Source organism: Lissotriton vulgaris, chromosome 8 (assembly GCF_964263255.1).
Source record: "Lissotriton vulgaris chromosome 8, aLisVul1.2, whole genome shotgun sequence".
In the NCBI taxonomy this organism is placed as follows: Eukaryota; Metazoa; Chordata; class Amphibia; order Caudata; family Salamandridae; genus Lissotriton; species Lissotriton vulgaris.
This window is the reverse complement of record NC_141696.1, coordinates 92,015,980-92,040,474: the sequence shown is the minus strand read 5'-3', so window position 1 is coordinate 92,040,474 and position 24,495 is coordinate 92,015,980. Positions and strand designations below refer to the sequence as shown.

At 42.7% G+C, this 24,495-nt stretch overlaps 1 protein-coding gene across 3 annotated transcripts in view; it reads right to left on the bottom strand.

Annotated features, from left to right (window-relative positions):
- Positions 1-665: 665 nt before the first annotated feature.
- The window catches only part of LOC147693493 (olfactory receptor 51E1-like), a 237,600-nt gene continuing 213,770 nt past the window's right edge, over positions 666-24,495 (bottom strand). For 2 of the 3 annotated variants that reach the window (XM_086933735.1, XM_086933737.1), the window contains exon 2: positions 666-1,887. In XM_086933735.1, the coding sequence (XP_086789861.1) occupies positions 871-1,842 (972 nt within the window). In that variant the 5' untranslated portion in view covers positions 1,843-1,887 and the 3' untranslated portion in view covers positions 666-870. Of the gene's footprint in view, positions 1,888-3,232; positions 3,741-24,495 lie in introns of those variants that run through there. The other variant, XM_086933736.1, reaches the window with a different exon arrangement.

The window sequence follows — 24,495 nt, the reverse complement described above, 5'->3', positions numbered from 1 at the left end:
GATGCAGGGGGGAGAAAATATACATTGAAAGAAGAAATGAACATGACAGGAGGATGCAGAGCATATGAGGTTCAGAGGATGTAATATAATGTAGGTGGGAGCGAGGACAAAGGTGAGGTTAACAAGAGAAAAGGTAGGGCAGAGAAAGGAGGGGAGACAAAGCGTAAATAAGGAGGGTAAAGATTTATAGGAAAAGATGGGACACTGGTAGAAAGAATATGAATCGAAAAATTATAGGAAGGACAGGGCAATGGTGGATAAGGTGAAAACGCTAGATGTAGAATATCGGGGGATATGAAGAAGAAAACAGAGGCAAAGTGTCGTGAAGGGAGACATTGCCATGGGAAAGGAGGAGGGACAATAGGGAAAGGGAGATGCACTCTCCTCTGTTCATCCAACTGGAATAGCATAGCGCTTGGTCAGCGTAAATGGTAATGCTGAAGAAGAGCACATGGATGTGTTGTATCATGTTGAGTTGTGCTATACAACACACACGTTCAATTATCATTCATTGTTAGATGATGATCTGACTTTAGACTTGTAATCAAATATGAGACTGAGAAGTGATGTCAACTATTTTTAGGGGTTGCCTAAACCAGCAATAAAAGCAAAGTGGTATCTCCATATGGCAAATGGCAATAAAGTAAGGGGTTGCATTCTATTAGTTACTGTTTTTCTAGAATACTATTTATTTTCCTTGAGAAACAGGACAATCAAAATGTTTTCCATGTTCTGCCACATGAAAGTCATCACCATCTTACAGTCTATGGCAACAATGAAATGTTTTAAAGCATTAACATGAGTGCAATGAAGATATTGGCTTGACCAAAACAATCTTTAACTGTACTGTATTTTTCGTTACAGTACATTTCAAGGATTGGCGTTGGTGGAAATTGTAGAGGCGGCTCGCCTCCAACAGAACAGTTTGGCAAACCTCACACGAATTTGTCTTGTGTTGCTGCCATAAACTATAGGGTTCAACAGTGGTGGGACCAGGAGGTATACATTGCCCATGTGAATGGGTACATGTGACATGCTGTTGTAGTCAAGCCTGTGCACCACAGACACGCCAATCAGAGGAATGTAGAACACTAAAACTGCACAGATGTGAGCAGCACAGGTACGGAACGACCTGAAGTTGGCTTCTTCCGGTGAGAGACATAGCACAGCCTTGATGATCAACGCATATGAGAAGGAAATGAACACCAAGTCAATTCCCATCACGGCAAGTATTACAAAAAGACCATACACAATGTTAACATGGTTCTCTGCACACGCCAGCTTCATGGCATCCTGGTGTAAGCAGTAGGAGTGGGTAAGAACATTGTTCCCGCAGAATGGCAGCCGCTTCAAGAGAATGGGCAGGGGGACAATGAGTGTCACTGCACGAATTAGTATCATTAGCCCAATTCTTCCAATCATTGTCTTCGTAAGTATGGAGGTGTATCGGAGAGGGTGGCAGATAGCAACATAGCGATCGAAGGCCATGGCCACTAGAATTCCCGATTCCATGGCTGATAGGAAATGGATGAAAAATATCTGAATCAGGCAGGCGTCAAAGGCAATTTCTGTGTAATCAAACCAAAAGAGGCCCAACATTCTAGGCATGGTTGAAGTGGCAAGAAGCAAGTCAACGATGGATAGCATACAGAGAAAAATGTACATGGGTTCATGCAGGCTTGGTGCTGTCTTTATGACGAAGACGATGAGCAAGTTTCCGAACACTGCAATGATGTACATGGAGCACAAGGGAAATCCCATCCAAATGTGGAGGTCTTCTAGGCCAGGAATACCATTGAGGATGAAGACAGATGTGCTTGTGTTTGTCATATTATCTGACATTGCGCCTGCTTGTTGTTCAACGAGGGTCAAATTTTCATGCTTCTTCTGCAATTGAAAATAAAACAATGTAATGAACAGAGACATCAAAATGAAACTGAGACACATGAATGTGAAAAAAAGTAAGCCAATGACTCAGTATATAGTCAATTCACAACATTTTTTGGGAAACATAAGCTAAACTTAAGTTCACACAAAAACACTTTTTGAGTTTAAATTCCACAAACAGGTGATACTCAAGTTTGAAAATTCAATGTATACGGCAGAACATCACATTTTAAAATTTAGGGTTAGAGGTGAAATTGTTGGAATTTGTGAGGAGCCCTCCAAAACTACATGAGCATAAGCAAATTGTTAATTGATGGTATTTTGATCAGTCCCTCTTACTGGAAATCTTTCTAAATTATTTGTCTGGTAAAAGCTTAGTAAAGCATTTCACATGGAGGGGAAGGACAATCATATTTAAAGAGGATGTAGCATAAGGGGAAAACAATAGGGAGGTGTGGTAATGTGTATTGCTCAAGCCTTTAGCTTAGAATGTAATGAGATCATTAGAACTAAAGAAAGGTTTTCTCTCTCTGGTGTTCTGTCTTGTGTCAGTTGCTCCAGAGCCCCTTCTTGTATAGATGTACTTTGATTAATAAACCCACTTATTCTAATATTCATTTGAAAGAGTCATCATTAGAAAACTGGCCACGATTGGGGATTATTTGAACCCATTGGACAACATTTTTGTCAAGTGAAGGGGCCAGAGAACAAACGAGTGAACTGCTGATGACTTCTATTTTCACATGAAAGAACATTTATTCACTAGTAAGTGAATAACTAAGGTGAGAAAATTTGAAAAAAAAAATTCCCGCTTTTCGTTGCCTTTAAATGAGAATATATATCACCATCGACGTTGTGCCTGTTGCCTAGCAACCGCCGTACTTGGGCTCATTATGCGCAGCTGACTTTATTGTGTATAGTTTTAAAAGCTCCCATCAACTACCAAAACTGAAAGATCTCAGTGTGTAGTTACAACGTATTCGGAGCACTGTACACGATACACCTCACAGTGTTTCAGCATGGCGTTGAAATTTTCCGACAAGGCGTGTGCAGCACTTCAGCGCGTCATTTCAAATCCTTCAACAAGACTCTCAGTATTTCAGCTCGTCAGTGAAGTCTTATTAAAAGGCGATCGCACTACTTCAACGAGTGATTAACAAGGCTCACAGTATTTCAGGGTGTCACTGAAGTTTTTTTTAACAAGGCGCATGCAGCATTTCAACGTGTCATTCAAAATCTTTTAACTAGACGCATGCATCATGAAATTCCAGCGCTGCTTCAAGAAAAAGTAATTACATGTGCTAAGCAAAATCAACACAACAATGAATCAGAGCCAGTTACTTACCAGCCATCCTGATGCTGTTTCTCCGGATTTCTCGCAAGATTAATCTCAATGACCATAGAGTTTTCAGAGTGTAATTCAAGTTACACTGCCTCTAGTGGTCCACCTCGGTATCGCTCATTCCTTCATGTACAAGCTTCAAGCTTTCAGTCTTTCTTTCTGTGATGTGCACACATTTCTCATACTAAATGCATATCAGCATTTAAAATCTGCACATCTACTTGGTGATTTTTTTGGGGGAGAAGCTTCATGTTCTACACCTCTGTGATGTGCACACAATTTTAAAAAAAAGGGGAAAAAAATCTATCTTCAGCGATTTGCACGCTTTTCCATTATATGTGCATGTCTATCAACCTGTGATGTGCACACTCAAAGAAACTTTCCAATTTGCAGAGCATATCTCCACCTGCACCTTTCATGCAAGATCCTGGTGAGCCTCCATTAGAATGGAAATTGTGGATTCGCTCTTTCAAAGCTTATCTAGTGGCAATTGATGCAACCAAGTTCAAACCTGAAAGGAAAAAAGGTTTAATGCATTATCGTCTTGGTGTTGAAGGCCAAAACCTTTTTTATCATCTACACGAGTATGTAGGCTCAGATGAATCAGACATTGATGAATTTGATGCTGCAATTGCTCAACTTGATAAGTATTTTGCCAAGTCAAAAATTCTTGTGGTTCATAGATTTACATTTTTTACTAGAGTACAACAGCCTACTGAGAACATTGATACATATGTTACTGCCCTAAAAGTGTTAGCATCTATGTGTGAATTTGAAGAATTCACTTCACAGCTGATTAGAGAGCAACTTGTTGTTAGATATAGCGCTAAATAGATTCAAGAACTGTTGCTGACTTGCAAAAATCCTCTTTGGACAAAGCTATTGACATAGCCAAAAATATTGAGGGTTCATGTCAAGATGTAAAATTCCTTGAAGAATCTATCATTAAAACAAGTATTTTAGGAGCAGTCATTAACAAATCTATTCCTGTTGTGGACTACAAAAAGAATAAAATTTCAGTCAAACCTAATGTTCAACCTTTTTCTCCAAGAAAAATTATCTGCTTTAGGTGTGGTTCTCCTAACCGTGTTTCTTCTTTTAGATATTGTCCCACACTTGGTCAACAATGCAAAAAATGCAACAAAGTGGGTCATTTTTCAAAATTCTGTAGAAGTGGTAAATTTAACAATTCTATTCACTCAGTCCGTGAGAATTGTGAAGTTGAAACTGACAACTGTGACTCTTCTAATGAACTCCCGAAATTGAAGTTTGGATTGGTGGAATTTCCATCAAACTTCTAGTGGACACTGGAGCTCGCATCACAATCATAGACTATCAGAAATATGTACATTCATGGAGTAAACATTCTTTGCTTCCTCCAGATGTTACAACTGTGGCTTTCACAGGTAGCAAAGTGGATCTTATTGGCTATTTTTTAACCAGTATCAAATTTCTCGATTCCTCCATTAATGGAAAAGTCTATGTTGCTCGGAAAGGCATTAATGTATTAGGTTTAGTTCACCAAGCTGAATTCAATGTAGTCATTAGACATGGTTCTTGTAATCCTGTTACTATTGTAAATGTCTAAGTTACAAATGGTAATGTCTCTATTAATAATTTACAAAATGGTAAAATTATTCATACTCCAGAATTTGATTGGGAGAAGAAATTTGACAAAGTTTTTCAAGATAAATTAGGAAAGATATCCGATTTCGTATTTTCAATAAAAGTCAAGCAACAAATTACTCCAGTAAAACATAAGTTACGCAAAATACCTTTAAGTGTTAGAAAAGAACTATCTGACATGCTCACAGACTTATGTAAACAAGGCATCATTGAGAAGGTGGAGGGCACTCTATGGTTATATCCCGTAGTTCTCGAAAAGAAAAAGACATGTGAACTCAGGATGTGTGTTGATCTAAGAAGTGTCAACACAGCAATTTGGGTTGATAACTTTCCTCTTCCTAGAACAGAGGATCTCATCACCAAGATTTGACAGTCATGTTGGTTCACGAAATTAGATCTTAGGTCAGCATACCACCAAGTTGTCTTAGACCAATCTTCTCATCATCCAACTACTTTTGTCACTCCAGAAAGAACCTTTCAGTTCTGCAGGATGCCTTTCGGTATAGCTTCTGCTGCAGCAGTTTTTCAAAGATTGATGACAGAGATATTCCATGATATACCCCAAGTGGCAGTATTTCAAGATGACATTTCAATATTTACAGAAAGTGAATCAGAACATAATGATGTTGTGAACAATGTTTTAAGTATACTTGAATCCAGAGGAGCCACACTAGGAAAAGACAAATGTATTTTTAAATCAAATGAAATAGAATAATTGTGTCATGTCTTTTCAGCTCAAGGTGCGAAGCGTAAACCTTGTCTGGTGAAAAGTATTTTGGATGCACCTGCTCCAAAAAACAAAGTTCAGTTACTTTCTTTTTTAGGACTTTGTAAATTTTATGCAAAATTTCAAAAAAAAATTGCTAATTTAACTGAATGTTTCAGACCTCTCTTGAAAAAGAATGCAGAGTTTATTTGGTAGGACTCTTGTGATCATTTTTTCAAAGTCATCAAAGAAAGAATTGTTAAAGTACCTGCCCTGCAATCTTTTTGTAAGAATAGAACTACTGTCATCACAGTTGATGCGTGTGAGTATGGCCTGGGTGCTGTTCTCACTCAAACTGAAAGAGGGCGTGAATTACTATTGGCTTTGCCTCTCGAACTCTAAGACCTGCTGAACGTAAGTATTCAGTAAACGAAAAATAGTTATTAGCCTGCGTGGGGAGTGTAGAACAGTTTAAAGCATATGTATGGGGCAGACACTTCATCTTGAAAAGGGATTGCCCTCTAGTGAACATTTTATCTGGAAAAAAAAAAATTAACCACAGCCAGGATCTCTAGACTTGCAGCGAAACTTTTAGAATTTTCATTTACTGTGCAATACATCCAGGGGGGAAAAACTCTTGTACAGATTGCCTTTCCAGACTTCACATTGAAGAGTCAGAAAATCAAGAATGGGAAGCAAAAATTGAAGTATGTTTCATTGCTTACATAGGAGATGCTTCTTTTTCTGAAAATGACTGGATTACAGCTCTTAAAACTGATTGAATTTTAAATGAAGTGGTTATGTTAGTGAAATCTGGTTGGTCAAAAGAATCACAATTGGAAAATGAGTTGCAACCATTTTGGAAAATTTCTGATGAGGTATCTTTAGAAAACTACATCCTAGTTCATGGTGACAAACTAGTTGTACCCTTTTCTTGTCGACAACAGTTAATTAACTTGGCACATAGCGGTCACTTAGGTACCACCTTGACAAAAAGGAAAGTCAGAGAAAAATTCTGCTGGCCACATATGGACTCAGAAATAAAAGATTTTGTTTCCAATTGTGTTAAATGTAAGTCAAGCGATAAAGTGTTAACAACTGAATGTTAAGTGGAATCTGTTAGTCTTTGTCCAAAGAAAGCATGGAACATATTGGTGTTGATTTTTTAGGTCCATATCAAATTTTACCTCACAATTTAAGATACTTCATTGTTATGGTGGATCATTTATCAAGGTGGGTTGAGGTTGAACCTGTTTCTGAACCTACCACCAAGAAAGTGCGAGAATGTTTTTAAAAAGTTCTCTAGAGAGCGACCTCCCTAGGAGTTCCTCACTGATAATGGGGTTAAATTTGTGTCCTCAGAAATGTCTAGTTTCTGGGGAATTGTAACATTAAACATTTAAGAACACCACTTCACCATCCCCAGAGTAATGGAAAAGTCGAACGCTTCAACAAAGTATTAGTTGAATGTATCCAAGCTTCAATTAAGAGCAATTTGAATGTTACAAAGTCCATACAAGAACTAGTGTGGTCACACCGTACCACTCCACACTCAATCACTGGGAAATCTCCATTTGAAATAATTAGAGGCAGAGAGGCGGTCACTGAGTTATGTCCTTTTTGGGTTGTAAAAATGTCACCAAAACCTGGGGATGTCAATAGCTGGGGTAAATCTGCTGAGTTCAACTCCAATTTGTTCAATTTTAAATAATCTGTCAAAAATAATTCTGTTCCAAGAAAGTCATGTAGATTGAAAATAGGAGACTGGGTACGAGTCAAAAACCCCATTCTAGTTGGGAAAGGTTTATCTAAATTTAAAGATCCTGTTCAATTTTGTGAGATCAGAAAGTTTCACAGAATTCTTTCTAATGGAAATCGGTGGGGTATCACTCGTGTGGCCTTAATTCCTCGCAATTCTCCAATCTCAGCAAAAGTTGAAAATTGTACTAAAGACAAACTACTTCTACCTAGAAAAAGTGATCTTGTTTCTATGAAACGAAAAAAAATTAAATGATTTTGTTCTTTGTTAAAGCTTTAAAGAAAGGGGTGATGGACTATGCTTTAATTTGAATTTTTGGTAACTCATTTACCTTAACTTCTTGATGGAAAGTGTTATGGAATGTTTTAGTAGATTAGAAATTTTAGTGTTTTAGAATATTTTTAGAATTGAAGACCGTATAACTATACCTCTTTCTTTTTGCTTAATTTTAGAATTGAAGACTTTATATGTATACCTTTTCCTTTTGCTTAATGTTATGTTTTTATAAAAAGGGAGATGTGTGGTAAAGTGTATTGCTCAAGCCTTTAGCTTAGAATGTAGCGAGATAATTAGAACTAATGAAGAGTGTTCTCTCTGGTGTTCTGTCTTGTGCCAGTTGCTCCAGAGCCCCTTCTTGTACAGATGTACTTTGATTATTAAACCCACTTCTTCTAATATTCATTTGAAAGAGTCCTCATTAGAGGAGGGTTTCTGTAAAAAATAAGGGGGTTTCCAGTGGAGAAAATAAATAATTAAATGTGAAAAACAATATTTGCTCAACATTATTGTACAGAGATTTTTCACCTCTTGGTAAGATACAGTTGAGCACATTGTATGCATTAGAGTACCCCATGTAAGGTACAACAGTTGTACATTTTTGCAGTACTCCAGTTATTCTTACTAATTCCCCTTAACCTTCTAAGTGCATAGAAAGACCCAATAAAGATCTAAACACTACCTTCATAGTGCAGAGGATGACAACTCCTTGTTCTCTGTGAATGAAAAGAAAATGCTTCTGGGGAAAAATATCATAAGTATCTGTACAGAAATCAAACTCTGGATGTGAGGAAACAGCTTTTCTTGCATCCAGAGTTAGTTTTCTTTTTCCTGTAATGCCAAAATGCACAGTTTTCTGAAAAAAAGAGAAAGCAGACCATGCTAATGGTGTGCTCTGCTTTCACTTTTGATCTGTTTGGGAGAGCATAACTATGCTCCCCGAGCACCGATCAAGAGGGGAGAGGCAGAGTTCCTACATGCCAACATTTTTGAAGCGGAAAGGGAGATCGTTTTTCTCCTATTTACTTTATAGAGGCCTGAATCAGGTCTACCGTCCTGTATGGGACTTTAAAGTGTAATGCTGCAGGATTGGATATCAGAAATGCAGATGTTCTTCCCCCTTATCTGTTAGGCGCATGGAGAAAGCGCTACATTGTGTGACAAAAATGTTGTGCACTAACCTGCAGGAACAGGTTACTGGCAGTGAATGCTACGAGTCTCACTAGACCAGTCCCGGCTGAAGCTTTGGGAGGAATCTGGTTTTTGCATACAGGAATCGGGAGGGTAGCCTTGAATTCAGTTGGCTTCCCCTGAATCAGGAGGGTTGTCAGGTATGAGAGTTGGGAACAGGATAATGTCCCGTTTCCGGCATCGACTTTCCCTAGTGGATCCCTGCTTGGTGATTGCACTTGGGACACAATCCCTAAGCAGGGATTTACTCCATTAGACCATAGACCACACAGGAACATTGTGGGTAGCAGCCCCCATGGGTCTGTGCTTCAACTTGCCCCAAGCTAATCAATATATCTGTCCGCCCCCCAGGGTAGACAAGGGGTGTTGTTTACTCTAAATCTGCCCCCAAAGGGGGAAGAATGGCCACTAGACACCAGGTAAAGCATCATTCCCTCTATTGCCGAGGGAGGGAGCGGCACCCACTTAGCGTGACCATATTAGTGTTCTGTATCTGTATTGGGAAGGATATGTGTTTACCTCCATACCACCCTCCTGGAGGGCCAGTAAACCCACTAAAAACCAGGGAAGGAAGCATTTTTTGGGGTGTGAGGGTGAACCTGGGCATGAGCCAGTGCTTTATTTACCCCCACTCTCAGCCACATATGTCTTTCCACCCTGGGGGGTGGATAGGTGGTGTTTATCTCCAATCTGACCCAAGAGGGGGGCAGCAGAAAGCTGACCAGACACCAGGGAATATGGTTTTACTGGTGTTTAGGGGGAAAAGCAGCCCCCCCAAGTGCATGGTCTTATGCTCCTCACAAACCTAGCTATAACGGTTTTGGGAGGCAGAGGGGCGGTTGTTTATTCCCTATCTGCTCAATGTGGGGACAAAATGGTCACTAGGGACTAAAACAGCATATTTTGGGGGGTGGGGCGCCCTGGACATGCGCCTGTGCTCTCCCCACTCCTATCCACCATAGATTTTCTGCCAACAGGGTGTCAGGGAGTGTTTACCCCTAATCCTCCTCCCAGGGGCAGAAAGACCACTAGACACATGGGTATGGTAGATGTGCTGTTTCTGTGTAGTAGGGGGGCACACCATGGCCATGTGTATCCCCATAACCGGGGCCCGGCAACCTTTCGTCCCTGTTTGGGAGTAGATTTGGGGAATATAACCCCAGTATACCCCTCAAGTATCAGAAAGAGTACTAGACCACCAGAGAAAAAATGGTCCAAAAAATAAAGAAGTAGTGGGTTGGTGGACTCCCACCCAGAGATCAGGCTGTGGCCTCAGCTCAGAATATCAATATTAATTGGGTGACCCAGCGAACTGCAGAACATGGGGAACTACAAATATAACTACAAGTATACAAGAACAAATGGTTCTGTAGGGAAGTGTAACATTTATTTTAGATCATTTATATCCTGGTAAACTAGGAAATACCAATGAATAGAGTGACACACATCTTAAACAAAAGAAAATATTTGATACTGAGGCAAAAATTAACAAACTTAGATATATTAGTTTTTCATATATCGTAGAGAAACACAAATGTTACATATAAAAAAACACAGTACTGTTAGATGACATGAAAAACAAATTAGTGCCATACAAAAGTGTGCTTCACATGTAAAATATTACAAGACTCATGAAAATATACAGAAAAACACAGAGATATTCAATTGGGCATCCGTTTACAATTCTTCAATATACTCAAACATATTTTCTCTTTTCTTGTTGATAGAAGTGTGAAATAGTGGTACGGAACGCCTATTCTTATCGACAACTTTTTGACCCTGTCCACATAAAAACATCATAACGGGTTTTCCTCAGGACTAGAGAGAGAGTACAGCCTCTAAAAATAAGTACATTGTATCATGTCAGTCTGCCTGCTAAACAAGGTCAGCATCTAGGGGATTTCTACCTCATAGTGAGGGCCCTAACGGCTAGTAAAAGGGCAAGGTCCAGGAAACGTTGTTGGACCTTCTGCATTTTGGTATGTCTACGGAACCCCATAAGACACTCTAGCGCTTTGTCTTGAGCAGTCATATGTGTGACTACGCCTAGGTAATGTTGAACACCAATCCAATAATCTAGTATACACGGGCAAGTCCATAATATGGGGATTAAGGCTGCTTCGAACATCTGATATATTCTGAGCAGGGTGAGGTAGGATCTATGCAAGACCATTGTTTGGATGAATTTCAGTTTAACGTCGCAGCACACTTTTAGGATGTTATAGCATGCTTTTCCAAGCTCTGTCAGTAAGTTCTACACCTGCGTCCTCTGCCCATTTTGTCCTAAGAATTGCGAGTGTTGTTCCAGCATGCGCCCTGATTCCGGTATACAGCCATTTAATAAGGTGTCCCCATATAATATAGTAAGCGTACCAATTCATGTTGTGGGGGTTTCCTGCGTTGTGGTGCTCAAGTGTTCTTAATATAATGTGATACTGTTGCATGGAAGAAGTACTGGTGTTCTGTTGCACCAGTAATCTGTTCAAATGTATCATGATCTACGAGGTTGCCATCGGCAAAGAATGCACTCACCTCCTCCACCCCTGCCTCCATCCATGCTCGTAAGCCTACCCCCGGGAGCGATAATACCCACTAAGGGAATATTTGCTGCGTAAGGTGTTATGTCTGATGTGTGTAACAGTGCTGTCTTCCAGCATTACAGCGTGGTCTTCAACAACACCGGTCCCTCTGAGGGGATTTTTGCTTTGGGCAAGATCAGGGAGTGTAGTGTACCCCGGCCTTTATCTCTCGGCGGGTAATATAATAACCGAGGGAGTTCTACCATCTTAGAGATGGCAATTTGTCCCATCACCGAAAGGGGCAGGGATGTCCAAAAGGCCACACTTAAACAGGGCTGTGATGGCCCTCAGGAGATAACCTTCTAGCATATCCGCCTGTGATCTATATACCTGTATGCCTAAGTATTTGAATGTGGTAGGAGTTACTGGTAGAATTTCAGTGCCAAATTGTACTTCAGCTGGGTGTGGCCCATCCCAGAAGAAAAAGGCAAGCGATTTCCTTGGGTTATTAATAAGGCCCGAAATCTTCCAGAAGTCGGACAGTATAGTGGGGAGTGGTGTGGTTTCAGCGGATAGATCACGAAGATAGAGAAGGATATCATCTGTGTATATGGAAGTAAGGTGGCTGTACCACAGATGGGTACTCCCATGTGTTCTGCTGGTTCTCTCAGTGCTATTGCCAGGGGTTCCAATGTGAGTACAAACAGGGGGGACAAAGAGCATCCCTGTTGTGTACCCCTGTGGATTGTGTACTCCTGAGAAATAGGTCATCCGGTGCGAGCTCTTGCCGTGGAAGAGGTGTAGAGTAGACATACCCATTTTAAGATAGCCGTCCGGGAAGCCATAGCGGTGCAAGGTTGCGAACATGTAGTCCCAGGTTATGGAGTTGAAGGCCTGTTGCAGGTATTATGCCAGGCAACCTGCATCCAGATAGGGGGCCACGGTGCCACTCATGACATAATCTAAACGTCGGTAAGAATCCGCACTGGTCACTGTGGATGAGGGTGGTGAGGTAGCGCTGAATACGGTTCGCTAGTGCTTTGCTCATGATTTTATATTCTGTTGCAAGCCGAGATGGGGGCATATAATTAGTAATATCTGTGCCATCACGACCTGGTTTGAGTAAGGAGGTGACTAGGGCCTGTATGGTGGAGTATGGTAGGTGACCAACCTCGAAGGCTGCTTTATATACCTCTTCCAATTTGGGAACCTGGATGTCTGAATAAGTTTGGTAGAACTCTATGGGAAGGCTGTCCAAGCCAGGTGCCTTATTATGATTAAGGCCTTCAATTGCAATGTGTATTTCTTGTTGGTCGATAGGCCCCCCCTATTTCATCCGGTATATCTGTCGGCAGGGAGAGGATTGTTAAATCACAAATAAAGTAATCTATAGAAGTCCCAGCATCTGGTACCTGGGCTGTGTACAAGTTACAGAGGTAAGTGCAAAAGGTTGCGTTTATTTCATATTGCGCGTGGACTTATCTGTCCAAGGGAGTATAAATATGTGTAATAACGGGCGGTTCAGGTCTGTCCTGTACTATTCGTGCTAATATTGCCCCAGCCCCATCGGCTTCTGCTGGATGAAGGTTTCGTGATCAATAACCCGCAATGTTTCAAGTGTTTCAGCGTGGCGAATCCGAGCACTCTGTAGTGCACCTCTTTTTATTTGAACTAGTCACTGCTTCCTGCTCTAAGGTAGTCATTACATTTTGAACGCTCTGCAAGTTCTGGTGAATTTCCTGTCTGGCTCCTACTGTCTGTCCAATTGCAGCCCAACCCTTACCACCACCTTGAGTGCGTCCCATTCAATCTGGTTAGAGATGCTGTGTTCCAATTTTCAGAGAAAAAGTTGGTAATGGTATTGGATTTAGTAGTGCGGAACAGGCCATCCTCCAATAACTGTGGACCCAGTCTCCAAGTGGGCACTGGGGTCCGCACCCTTCCCCAGGCTAGTGTGAGTTCTAGGGGGTTGTGATCCAAAAAGGTCTTTGCTAAATATTTGGACTGCTGTACCTGTGTGGCTATAGTGTTGGAGCAGAGGAATCTATCTATTCCTGTGTGGAGCTGGTGAACTGGGGAGTAAAAGGAATATTCCTTATGTGTGGGGTGTATAAGGCGCCAAACGTCCAACAGTGTCCAGCCCTCTAGCCAGGTGTTCAGCATCTCTGCTAACTTGTAGGCGCTAGCGCCATGTAATGGGGAGTGAGATCTCTCTCGAGCCACATTTAATACTGCATTGCAGTCCCCAACTAGGATCCAAGGAATTGTATCCCAGTCGGCCAATGCAGTGCTCAACCGTTGATAGAATTTGTCCTGGTTGAAGTTTGGGGCATATACGCTCCCCAGGACTACAGTTTTGCCATCTAGGGTGCCCTTCAATAGGATATACCTCCATTGGTCGTCTACTCGGCGATCCATTTCTGTGAATGGGACCCTATGACGTATCCAGATGGTTGCCCCTCTAGCGAATGCAGAATAGTTAGTGGAGTAAATATGGTCCCGCCATTTTTTGTGGGTCTTCTGGACATCAGTGTCAGTAAGGTGTGACTCTTGGAGGAAGACAATGTGAGTCCTACGCCTGAGGAGATATGCATGGACACGGTGCCTTTTCTGTGTTGCTCCTAAACCCAGCACATTCCAGGTTATGAGGTTATGGGAGCCTATGGTGTTGTAGCTTCTAGACATGGGACTCTAAGGTAGGTCTAGCTCCATGAGTTGTGGAGCCTATGAACAATTGCAGACCAGGAATTCCCATTATCTTATAACTAACAATACATGGCTCAGCTCCGAAACTGTGCTGGGCCCAACAACTGATTTTAACATACAAATTACACATAACGGTGCATACGTTCAGTGGGGGGCGCGCGGTCACCTTCCATTCTGTACAGTTTGTGATTGCGGAGTCCTGGTGACTCAACGGAGCCCTGGGGGAATATGAACACAATATAAGTATTAGTTAACTTCCACCACTTGATTACATGAGAGCCTTAAACAGAATAAATCATGCATTACCTTTGAATAACAGACACAGACAGATGAGCTAACTGAGTGTAGCCATATATAGAGAGGCACAAGGGGACATATTCATGCAATTCTGGGCCTATTCACTTCTAGTGATTTTTTACAGTATAAAGGATACAATTATAATGGATAAGTCCTCATTAAATTCCGCATCAAGAGGTAGTTTCATCCACCGGGTATTTCATGCTGGTCTGACCATTACGGCAGGGCGTCATCACTTCAAATATCTACTAGGTCATCTACTGACTGGGGTGTGATTGATGGGAACAGGGTGATACTGTGCTCAGAGTCCGAGTGGATTGTGCCGTCTTCTGAGTCTGTGGATATCTTTTGGCTTCCAACCCTGAACGAACCAGCCACAGTCAGAACCTCCTCCTTGCCCATCTGCTGCTGCTACCGGGTTGGGCCAGTGCTGCCATACTCCGATTCATCAGCTGTGGACGACAATGCTCTGGTTTCTGTGATCCTTTGTGGCACCAGGGCAGCGAACCAGAGCGCCCACCCTGCCTTAGTTCCAGATTCGTGACCTCCAGCCATTCCTCAGCATCACTCAGGCTGTCAAAGAAGTAGTTTTTTTTGTCATAGATGATCTTCAACCGTGCCGGAAATAGTAATGCATATTTAAGTTGAGCCTCCCGCAATTTTTTCTATACCCCCTCACAGGAGGATCTTTGTAGCTGTAAAAGTATAGTGTAATCAGGGTACAAGGAGATACAGTGACATAAAGGATCTGTGTTTTTTCACTTGCTTTTTGTAGGATGACATCACGGTTTCTGCAATTTAAATATTTCATGATTAGCAGTCTCGGGCGGGGGGGGGGTGCTCCCACCTTTGGTGCTCCTGTAGGTATCTTAGGGCCCTCTCCACGCAGAACTACGGGGAGAGCCAGTCTTGCACCACATGATCTCTGAAGCATGATTCCATGAAGTCTGCTGCTCTAGGGCCTTCACTGCGCTCTGGGAGGCCAATTACACATATATTGTTGCATCTGTTTCTGCCTTCGCCGTCTTCCACCCGATCCTGAAGGCTAGTGACCTGCTGGTGTAGGCGTTGTAATATCATTGTGTTTGCCGTGATTTGGGGCTCTTTAGAGTTCTTTCATGTTCCTTGACTGTTCCAGCTAGCTTCCCGTGATCAGCTTTAAGTAGCGTAAGGCCAGAGGTGAGAGTCCCCATTTGCTGCTCAAGTGCCGATCGGAATTCACAGATTTCCTTTAGGATCAGATCCAGCTTGTCAGGGGTGTTCTCTGCCATTTCCGAGAATGCGGCCACCGGTGATGGGGCCTTACTTGAGGTCTCGGGTAGATTAGAGTGGCCTCCCGTGATAGGTTGGCCATCCAGCCCTTTCGGCTCAAGTCTGCCCATGACGTATACTGGTTGTGCTTGGTGGTGTTGCTTATACACTTATACGCACTACTGCAAAAAAAAGAAAAGGTGGGAGGGGTCTCAGCCTTAGCCTGTGCAAATATCACCCCACGGCACTGCACCTCTGATCCAGTCCTCAAGGGGATAACGAGCTCACAGATGCCCCAGATACTATCGGCCATCAGAGGTTTTGCCTGGCTGGCCCAGGAGGTCTTGTTTAGGGAATGTCTTGGATTGGTTGTGTTTCTTGGTTGGTGGTCGAGACCAGCCCCAAAATCTGGAGCTACAAACATTGCAATTTTTTTTTTTTTTAAATCAGTTGGTTTTGAGTGGAACATTTTGGTCTGTTCGTGTTGCATTTGAGACCTTTCCTATCCCCAGTGCTACCATCCATTTTTAATCAGATAATGTGGGAACAGAGAATAGTAGAATATTTGATACTACCTATTGGATTTCTCTGCATTTGTGGCTTCCAAATGTAAACCTGTGCATTTTGCAAAACAAGATGTTTTGCAAAATGCTCTCTAAATCACAAGATAGTATGGGTAATCACAAATACCCACTGATCCTAAACTCAGTAGCTTCTTGACATTTCCGAAGTACACAGATTTCTTTTTATATCATTTTTCATTGATTTTAATCTACTAAGTGAATTAGTGTATAGTCGGTACACAATGAAAAATCATTGTAAGGGGCTGCTCATTTGTTGGCTCTGCACAACACATGTTTTTGGAGAACATACAAACCCTATATATACCCGCTACTAGAAGGGTCTATCACATTTACTGGTATATTGTTTTTGTAAATCAGCCACTGTAACAACAAAATTACAGTTGGAAATTTCACAAATTGCTACTTTTTCCAACTCCCTTTTCATTATTTTTTTTTACTTCAACTGTTCGTTTCTTTGGAGAACTGGAGGCATGTACACAAATAACCTCTTTCTGAATTCAGAATGTTGCTTATGTTTCACAAATGTATAGCTTTCTGAGATCACCCATTTGCATCTCTTTCTACCACAAACTTCTAGTAGGTTGAAACCACAAAAGTAATGGAAAATGCACTACCTCTTACAAAAGATGCAAAAACAATGGTTATTTTCTTTATGGAACTCCACTTGTTCTTGAAACCTGAGAAGATGACAATCGTATCACAGCAAACCTTTCATTGGATGCCATTTTTTGGAAAAAACGCTCTCACTTTCTTATTCGGCACGTTTTTCCTATTTTGACATCAACAAAAAATTAGCTTATATATTTGCTATTTTCTCACATACCTCCAGGGGAATCTACAAACCCTGGAGACCATTTGGATCCCCAGTTTGTGGGTAAAAAAGGAAAAGCATTTGGCATGGATTGTTTATGTGGAAAAATGTTATGAAGGCTTAAGAGCAAAGTACTGTGTATATAAAATAATAAGACACAGCACAGACTGTGGAAAAGCCTCAGTTACTGAGCGGTCAGCTCCTAAATTTGTGCAACTATAAGGAGTATGTTTTTTATTTTTAAACCAGACCTTTGAGAAGTGAACTCAGTAATCATGCCACTTTAGTTAGGAAAAGTTTGTATTTATGGTTCTATTTTGAAACATCTTCCCACAATTACTATACAAACCTGCTACTATTTCAGGAAGACATGATCTAAAAAAAAATGCTTTATTATTATGGTATTTTTTAAAAACATTTAACATGTTACCTTTCCACCACTTGAGAGCGTTGTTTGATACCCATAGCATAGATGAATTGGTAAAGCGTTGTTATCAATTTGGTGTTACTACTGCTACTCATGACTTTCGCTATGGTACAACATTTTGTAAACCTGATCTATGATATTTATTGAAACAAGAAAAAAAATATATATATATATATTCTTTATAAGAGTGATCAATTATTATGGGCTCAATTTGAACAAACAAATCTGCAAAATTATTGGAGGGGTGGAGCTGTAAAATCTCTACAGGGAGTTTCTTTTTCTTACAGAGAAGCCAGTCTGAAACCTCTGCACTCAGAGTAGGGTTCTAAGCACATGATTGAAATGTCATATAATGTCTCTTGTCGGCTCCTATTCCCAGAAAACGACATAGCGCAGATTTAAACACAGCATGAATGGGGCGCCCTGAGAAAAATGCTCATTTTATTTTTCTCACAGAAGGGAAACATTTTTCCCCAATGGTGAAAGTCCTTTCTCTAGGCCCCCTGCAAATCTGGGAGGTTATCCAATGTCTTTAATCCTAGAAGGGGAGTTAACTTAGTCAATGGCTAAAGTGACTTCCTGACCGTTTCCAGGTGGGAAAGGGTCAGATTTTGTGTACATGCGTTAACACTTTATAGGGCAAACTAAACCTTGCAACCCCCATTGATGTTGATTCAACAAAATTCCAAGAGTAGTGAAAGGGATATCATCCAAATGTTCTGCCATTGATTCCATCACAGATAGTGACATCACATTTCTTTTTGACTCTGATGATGTTAGAGAAGGCGTTACCACATGACTTTTGACATAATGGTATCAAGGTATTGAACTAAAAAAAGCAAGAGTTAGTGAAAACATTAAGGGACTAATTCACAAAGGGCTTTCTCATTGAGGAGATTCCACCAGAGTGCTGAGAATCCCTCACGACTGCCGGGCCTCCACCACGAGTGCAGAGGCCCTTTGTGAATCAGGCCCTAAGTGAAAGGAAAATAAAATAATGCAATACTTTTCTAAAGGAGATAGATCTCTATTTTTGCATATGGTATGCAAATAGATTTGTATCTTGCATCTGCTTTAGAAACATTTTGCAGGAGTTTATCAATCTATAAATTATCATATATAATACAAGTGTGCAAAATCCTCAAGATTGCTCGTTGTGGGTGGTCCCACCACCTATAATGGTGGTCCTCTTCTGTGCCCCTAAACAACCCTTCTAGAGACAGTGAGGATAAAAGTAAATAAATTACAAGCACTGGCGTTGCCAATAGGTCTCGCAGTAGGAAAGTTGGAGCTATTACAATTGCAAATAACAGTGCCTTTTTTTTTATTTTGCATGTTAAAAACATAAAGGGCTTTGTGATTTACAAAACCAATATCTCCAACTTTCCTACTGCGAGACCTATTGCGCACTGCACAGTGTGTGTGAAAGTGGCACTGCATGGGTGTGAGTGGCTTTGAGTGGGTGTCGTTGCGTGGTTGAGTGGCGTTGCGTGTGTGAGTGGCGTTGCGTGTGTGAGTGGCGTTGCGTGTGTGAGTGGCGTTGCGTGTGTGAGTGGCGTTGCGTGTGTGAGTGGCGTTGCGTGTGTGAGTGGCGTTGCGTGTGTGAGTGGCGTTGCGTGTGTGAGTGGCGTTGCGTGTGTGAGTGGCGTTGCGTGTGTGAGTGGCGTTGCGTGTGTGAGTGGCGTTGCGTGGTTGAGTGGCATTGCGTGTGGTTGGCGTTGCATGTGTGAGTGGCGTTGCATGTGTGAGTGGCGTTGCATGTGTGAGTGGCGTTGCATGTGTGAGTGGCGTTGCATGTGTGAGTGGCGTTGCATGTGTGAGTGGCGTTGCATGTGTGAGTGGCGTTGCGTGGTTGAGTGGCGTTGCGTGGTTGAGTGGCGTTGCGTGGTTGAGTGGCGTTGCGTGGCGTTGCGTGGTTGAGTGGCATTGCGTGGTTGAGTGTCGTTGCATGTGTGAGTGTCGTTGCATGTGTGAGTGTCGTTGCATGTGTGAGTGGCGTTGCATGTGTGAGTGGCGTTGCGTGGTTGAGTGGCGTTGCGTGGTTGAGTGGCGTTGCATGGTTGAGTGGCGTTGCGTGGTTGAGTGGCGTTGCATGTGTGATTGGCGTTTCATGTGTGATTGGCGTTTCATGTGTGATTGGCGTTGCATGTGTGAGTGGCGTTGCATGTGTGAGTGGCGTTGCATGTGTGAGTGGCGTTGCGTAGTTGCGTGGAGTTGCATGTGTGAGTTGCGTTGCGTCGTTGAGTGGCGTTGCGTCGTTGAGTGGCGTTGGGTTGTTGAGTGGTGTTGGGTTGTTGAGTGGTGTTGGGTTGTTGAGTGGCGTTGCATGTGTGAGTGGCGTTGCATGTGTGAGTGGCGTTGCATGTGTGAGTGGAGTTGCATGTGTGAGTGGAGTTGCATGTGTGAGTGGCGTTGGGTCGTTGAGTGGCGTTGGGTCGTTGAGTGGCGTTGGGTCGTTGAGTGGCGTTGGGTCGTTGAGTGGCGTTGGGTGTGTAATTTGCGTTGCATGTGTAATTTGCGTTGCATGTGTGAGTGGCGTTGCGTAGTTGCGTGGAGTTGCATGTGTGAGTTGCGTTGCGTCGTTGAGTGGCGTTGCGTCGTTGAGTGGCGTTGCGTCGTTGAGTGGTGTTGGGTTGTTGAGTGGTGTTGGGTTGTTGAGTGGCGTTGCATGTGTGAGTGGCGTTGCATGTGTGAGTGGCGTTGCATGTGTGAGTGGCGTTGCATGTGTGAGTGGCGTTGCATGTGTGAGTGGCGTTGCATGTGTGAGTGGCGTTGCATGTGTGAGTGGCGTTGCATGTGTGAGTGGCGTTGCATGTGTGAGTGGCGTTGCATGTGTGAGTGGCGTTGCATGTGTGAGTGGCGTTGCATGTGTGAGTGGCGTTGCATGTGTGAGTGGCGTTGCATGTGTGAGTGGCGTTGCATGTGTGAGTGGCGTTGCATGTGTGAGTGGCGTTGCGTCGTTGAGTGGCGTTGCGTCGTTGAGTGGCGTTGGGTCGTTGAGTGGCGTTGGGTCGTTGAGTGGCGTTGGGTCGTTGAGTGGCGTTGGGTCGTTGAGTGGCGTTGGGTCGTTGAGTGGCGTTGGGTTGTTGAGTGGCGTTGGGTTGTTGAGTGGCGTTGGGTTGTTGAGTGGCGTTGCATGTGTGAGTGGCGTTGCATGTGTGAGTGGCGTTGCGTGGTTGAGTGGCGTTGCGTGGTTGAGTGGCGTTGCATGTGTGATTGGCGTTGCATGTGTGATTGGCGTTGCATGTGTGAGTGGCGTTGCAGTTGTGAGTGGCGTTGCGTGTGAGTGGCGTTGCATGTGTGAGTGGCGTTGCATGTGTGAGTGGCGTTGCATGTGTGAGTGGCGTTGCATGTGTGAGTGGCGTTGCATGTGTGAGTGGCGTTGCATGTGTGAGTGGCATTGCGTTGTTGAGTGGTGTTGCGTTGTTGAGTCGCGTTGCATGTGTGAGTGGCGTTGGGTGTGTAATTTGCGTTGCATGTGTAATTTGTGTTGCATGTGTGAGTGGCGTTGCGTAGTTGCGTGGAGTTGCATGTGTGAGTTGCGTTGCGTCGTTGAGTGGCGTTGCGTCGTTGAGTGGCGTTGGGTTGTTGAGTGGCGTTGCATGTGTGAGTGGCGTTGCATGTGTGAGTGGCGTTGCATGTGTGAGTGGCGTTGCATGTGTGAGTGGCGTTGCGTCGTTGAGTGGCGTTGCGTCGTTGAGTGGCGTTGGGTTGTTGAGTGGCGTTGGGTTGTTGAGTGGCGTTGGGTTGTTGAGTGGCGTTGGGTTGTTGAGTGGCGTTGCATGTGTGAGTGGCGTTGCATGTGTGAGTGGCATTGCGTAGTTGAGTGGCGTTGCGTAGTTGAGTGGCGTTGCGTAATTGAGTGGCGTTGCGTAGTTGAGTGGCGTTGCGTAGTTGAGTGGCGTTGCGTGGTGGAGTGGCGTTGCGTGGTGGAGTGGCGTTGCGTGGTGGAGTGGCGTTGCATGTGTGAGTGGCGTTGCATGTGTGAGTGGCGTTGCATGTGTGAGTGGCGTTGCATGTGTGAGTGGCGTTGCATGTGTGAGTGGCGTTGCATGTGTGAGTGGCGTTGCATGTGTGAGTGGCGTTTCATGTGTGAGTGGCGTTGCGTAGTTGAGTGGAGTTGCATGTGTGAGTTGCGTTGCGTCGTTGAGTGGCGTTGCGTCGTTGAGTGGCGTTGGGTTGTTGAGTGGCGTTGGGTTGTTGAGTGGTGTTGCGTTGTTGAGTGGCGTTGCATGTGTGAGTGGCGTTGCGTGTGTAATTTGCATTGCATGTGTAATTTGCGTTGCATGTGTAAGTGGCGTTGCATGTGTGAGTGGCGTTGCATGTGTGAGTGGCGTTGCATGTGTGAGTGGCGTTGCATGTGTGAGTGGCGTTGCGTTGTTGAGTGGTGTTGCGTTGTTGAGTCGCGTTGCATGTGTGAGTGGAGTTGCATGGTTGAGTTGCGTTGCGTGGTTGAGTGGAGTTGCGTGGTTGAGTGGCGTTGTGTGGTTGAGTGGCGTTGCGTGGTTGAGTGGCGTTGCGTGGTTGAGTGGCGTTGCGTGGTTGAGTGGCGTTGCGTGGTTGAGTGGCGTTGCGTGGTTGAGTGGCGTTGCATGTGTGATTGGCGTTGCATGTGTGAGTGGCGTTGCATGTGTGAGTGGCGTTGCATGTGTTATTGGTGTGGCGTTGCATGTGTGAGTGGCGTTGCATGTGTGAGTGGCGTTGCGTTGTTGATTGGCATTGCGTAGTTGAGTGGCGTTGCGTGGTTGAGTGGCGTTGCGTGGTTGAGTGTCGTTGCATGCGTGAGTGGCGTTGCATGCGTGAGTGGCGTTGCATGCGTGTGTGGCATTGCATGCGTGTGTGGCATTGCATGCGTGAGTGGCGTTGCATGTGTGAGTGGCGTTGCATGTGTGAGTGGTGTTGCATGTGTGAGTGGTGTTGCGTAGTTGAGTGGAGTTGCATGTGTGAGTTGCGTTGCGTCGTTGAGTGGCGTTGCATGTGTGAGTGGTGTTGCATGTGTGAGTGGTGTTGCGTAGTGGAGTTGCATGTGTGAGTTGCGTTGCGTCGTTGAGTGGCGTTGCATGTGTGTGTGTGGCGTTGCATGTGTGTGTGGCGTTGCATGTGTGTGTGGCGTTGCATGTGTGTGTGGCGTTGCATGTGTGTGTGGCGTTGCATGTGTGAGTGGCGTTGCATGTGTGATTTGCATATGTGAGTGTCTTGCATGTGTTCATTTATATTTTTAATGTAATGTGTGTGTGTGTATTTTTGTATTTCTATTGGGATTATAAGGGTTTAGTGAATGTTTTTAAACTGTGTTTTTTTTTGTTATGTAAAAATGTTGTACGCTATGTATTTCCTTTACGTTTGTTACGTAAGGGAGATTAGCGTTCTAGTTTTTTTTTTATTGTGATGTAATGTTTAGTGTGACGTAATTTCTAGCCAATCGCAGCGCTACGTTTTGTGACGTAGCGTTGCGTTTGACGTGCGTCACCGGGGAATTTTCCAGATTGGTGTGAATGTTCGTGCAGGAAAGGCGTGTTCTTCTTCCGTTCTTGTTGATGCGTCGTTTGACAGGTAAGATGTAATTTTTATAACATTTAGTACATGAAGCTGAATGTATTATTACTTGTGTTTATATACTTATTAAAGAAATTATTTATTAGGATGTATTATTGATGTTTTTGTATTGAGAACTTGTGTATTTTATACCGTCTGTACTTAGACTATATTTTTGTACTGTTCTAAACGATAGATCTTCTAATAATTGTAATGTTTTAAATGTTATATATAGCAATGTATATTTTCTTATTTGCCATGTTTTTTAAATTTCGAACGTTGTTATATTTTTGTATGTACTTGCTGATTATCTTTGAAAATAGTAGAAGTTCTTGAATGGCAAACTTTTGATTATGTATTTATTTAGTATATGGTTATGTTTATTCCATTTATTATGTATTTTGGTTATGTATTGGTATTCCTCCCTTAGCGTATGTGCGAGTTGGTGCAACATAGAGTTATTTTCAAATATCCATTTTTATAAAGATGTTGAATGTATTGTGTTTTACTTGGTATTTTCCTTTATATCTTTTATTTTAATTATTATACTTTTTTTATGAATTTATTAAATGTTCTCTTTGTGTGTTGTTTCTATGATCTCTACATTTCACTGAGTGAGCTGCTACGATTGACATGTAATTGTAATATTTTCGGTCGTCTCTTCGCCCTGCATTGACTTCTGTTTGCGCTTGTCGTTCTGGTATGCGGGTCCTGAAGTCTAGTTTGTCCTGAGCTCGCACCGTGTTTTTTTGTAATTCGCAACAGCCTTGTATTTGGCTCGTGTCTGTCTCGTATCAGGCTATTTTTGGCGCTAAGCATTGTGCTAATTTTTGTGCTGTTTTTATTTTTTGGTTCAACGTATTATGTATGCACTGTGTCGGTTTGTGTGTAGTTTGTCTGATCTGTATACTTCAGTGACTGAGCTGCTACGATCGACAGGTAATTGCCTGTTTAAAAAAAAATATTTAAAGAGTGCCTTTGTTATTTGTTACTCAAAATTGTGTAAGTTTTCATTGCTGTGAATGTAATGTAATTCTGGAGTTAGCAATTTTTTAGGTCGCACTTGCCTTGTGTGTCTCTTTTCTTCTTATTTATGCTATCACTGCCTCGTATTTAAGTTGTCTGTTCGCCATGCATTGACTCATGTTTGCTAGTGTCGTCCTGGTATGCAGTTCCTGTATTTTAGTTTCGCCTGAGCTCGCACTCTGTTTTTTATTTTATGTCGCACTTGGCTTGTCTTTGGGTGGTGTTTGACCCGTATGTGGCTTGTCTCGCCGCTATGCTTTGGCGCTTTTTTGTTGCTGTTTTTTATTGGTTTAGTTAAACGTATTATGTATGCACTGTTTATGTTCTCTTAGTGTGTTAGTTTTGTAATCTCTACATTTCACTGACTCAGCTGCTACAATCGACAGGTAATTACTTTTTAAAAAAAATATTATTAAAGAGAGCCTTTGTTAATTTGTACACTTTTTCCTCTGAATTTCCTTTTTGTAATGTGCATGTAATTATGTTCTTGGGTCTTTCTTTGCTCGCACTTGGCTTGTGTCTGGCTCCTTTCTTTTGAGTGTGCTTTTTCAT